This window comes from Nannospalax galili, unplaced genomic scaffold (genome assembly GCF_000622305.1).
Source record: "Nannospalax galili isolate Female #2095 unplaced genomic scaffold, S.galili_v1.0 scaffold283, whole genome shotgun sequence".
In the NCBI taxonomy this organism is placed as follows: domain Eukaryota; kingdom Metazoa; phylum Chordata; class Mammalia; order Rodentia; family Spalacidae; genus Nannospalax; species Nannospalax galili.
This window is the reverse complement of record NW_008350535.1, coordinates 94,105-96,272: the sequence shown is the minus strand read 5'-3', so window position 1 is coordinate 96,272 and position 2,168 is coordinate 94,105. Positions and strand designations below refer to the sequence as shown.

At 43.8% G+C, this 2,168-nt stretch overlaps 1 protein-coding gene across 1 annotated transcript; it reads left to right on the top strand.

The window, feature by feature from the left end:
• Positions 1-227: 227 nt before the first annotated feature.
• On the top strand, positions 228-1,637 carry LOC103745809 (tripartite motif-containing protein 60-like). The gene has a single exon (XM_017801861.1). It carries the CDS (start codon positions 228-230, stop codon positions 1,635-1,637), a length of 1,410 nt encoding a protein of 469 aa, XP_017657350.1.
• The last annotated feature ends 531 nt before the right edge of the window (positions 1,638-2,168 follow it).

Sequence of the window (2,168 nt, the reverse complement as noted above, 5' to 3'; positions counted from 1 at the left end):
GGAAACACAGCAGCCCGGCTAATACCTTCTGATATGCACTAGGCTGCAGGTTTGGGACTATTTCTGTCAGCAGACCCTGCTGCTAACGAAGGCCTAACCAAAGTTTTAGAAGCTGACACCAACTACCAAGGCAGTGAAATTAAAAACGTGTTGGTTTTCAAGATCTAAGAATAGCCACAGCTTCCTGGGTTTTGAGCTCCAGAGAACCAAGTCTCACCTAAAGCATCATGTCCATGCCCAACGAGTATGTTCAAGACTCGGAGTTTGCAGCAGGCCTGGCAGACCTCCAAGTAGAGATCAGCTGTCCCATGTGTAAGGAATACTTCCAGAATCCAGTGACGCTCAAATGCGGGCATAACTTCTGTCTCTCCTGCGTCAGTATGTTCTGGAAAGATCTAAAGGGTCGTTCCCCCTGCCCCTCTTGCTGGTTTAACTGTCCAGAAAGGCAGTTTTCCAGCAATCACCTGCTGAGTAATTTGACGGAAATTGTCAAGCTGTTCCCTATAAGACCCAAGAGGAGAAGAGAAGAAGGAAAGCTTATTCGTACGAGGCGCAAACAGGCTCTGACCTCTCTCCCACAGCGCGATTTCTCCACCAATCCCAAGCATCACTTCATTTGGCCCATTGAGAAAGCCGCCCAGTGTCACAGGAAACAGATAGACCGCTACATTGAGCTGTGGAGGGAGAGAGTGGAACCAGTTGAGAAAACAATCGCCATGCAAAAGAGGAAATTAAAGGAACTGAAGAGAAAGGTCAAACGTAGAAGAGAAGAAATCAACTCTGAATACGAACAAGTTAGGGTGTTTCTCCAGGATCAGCAAGAGACCATTCTTAAGCAGTTACAAGACGAAGAAGTGGATGTTCTAGCAAAACTCAATGAAAACCTAACAAAAATTTCCGATTATACCTCCTCATTAAAACATCTATTGAAGGAGGCAGAGAGCAAATGCGAAAAGTCACACCTGGATTTGCTGGCATGTGCCAAGGATATCTACCACAGACAGAAAAGCTTACAGTGCCCTGAACCGGGTTCATTCACATTGAAAGAGTATGGCTACCGCCTTCCTCCACAGTATTATGGCCTGTTCAGAATTATCGAGCGATTTAAAGTGGATGTAACTCTAGATCCTGAAACAGCACATTGTAAACTTACTGTCTCTGAAGATAGAAGGGCCGTACAGTATGGGAATAAGCCTAAATTACGCCACAGCCAGAGGTTTTATTTCTGCCCGGCTGTTCTAGGTTCAAAGGGGTACAGGTTCGACAGGCAGTATTGGGAAGTGGAGGTGGGGGACAAACCTGAATGGGTCCTGGGGGTCTGCAAAGAGCCTCTGCCCAGGAGAAGAAGTCAACAGACCTTAATACAGGATGGGTTATGGGGTGTTGGGCTATATAATCAGATGAATTATGTTGCAGTGGGCCCAAAGAAAATTAATCTCCTGCCAAAAGTAACCCCTAGTAAGATTGGTATTTTTTTAGACTCCGAAGTAGGTGAGGTTTCGTTTTACAATCTGAATGATAACTCCCTCCTGTATAGTTTCAGTGATTGTCCTATGGGCCCATTTTGGCCTTATTTCTGCACTGGAACTGACCCAAAGCCTCTGAAAATCTGCACAATCACAAACCCTGGGGGATGAGCTGTTGGGTTTTCTCTCAGGTAGCGGCCATAACACCCACTGAATCCAGTCCACAATTCAGGACTTTCGTTATTTTTTAAAATCTATCTCAAGCTCCAAGCAATATAGTATCTACTTTATAAAACGTGGGCCCATTCAAAAAGTATTTTAGAAAACTACACTTTTAATCCCAGCAATGTGGAGGCAGAGGCAGGTGGATATTTGTGAGATTGAGGCCAACATGGTCACCATAGAGCTCCAGTTCAGCTGGGACTATGCCCCGCCCCCCAAAAGTGTTTTATTAATTCTTGAAGTAATTGAAAAATTAATTAGGAAAATGTATTGCTGTAGTAGTTGCCAATAAAAATTTTGTTAATTGCCTATGTATTTTTCCTTTAAGAAAAATTAAGCCTTTATTAAATTGGGCATAGTGGTTCATGCTTGTAGTTTCATAGGGAGGCTGCGGCAGGGTTGCTGCAAGTTTGAGGCTAGCCTAGGCTACATAGTAGTACCCAGTCTTTAAAAATATTTTATTTTGTTATATTTTATGTG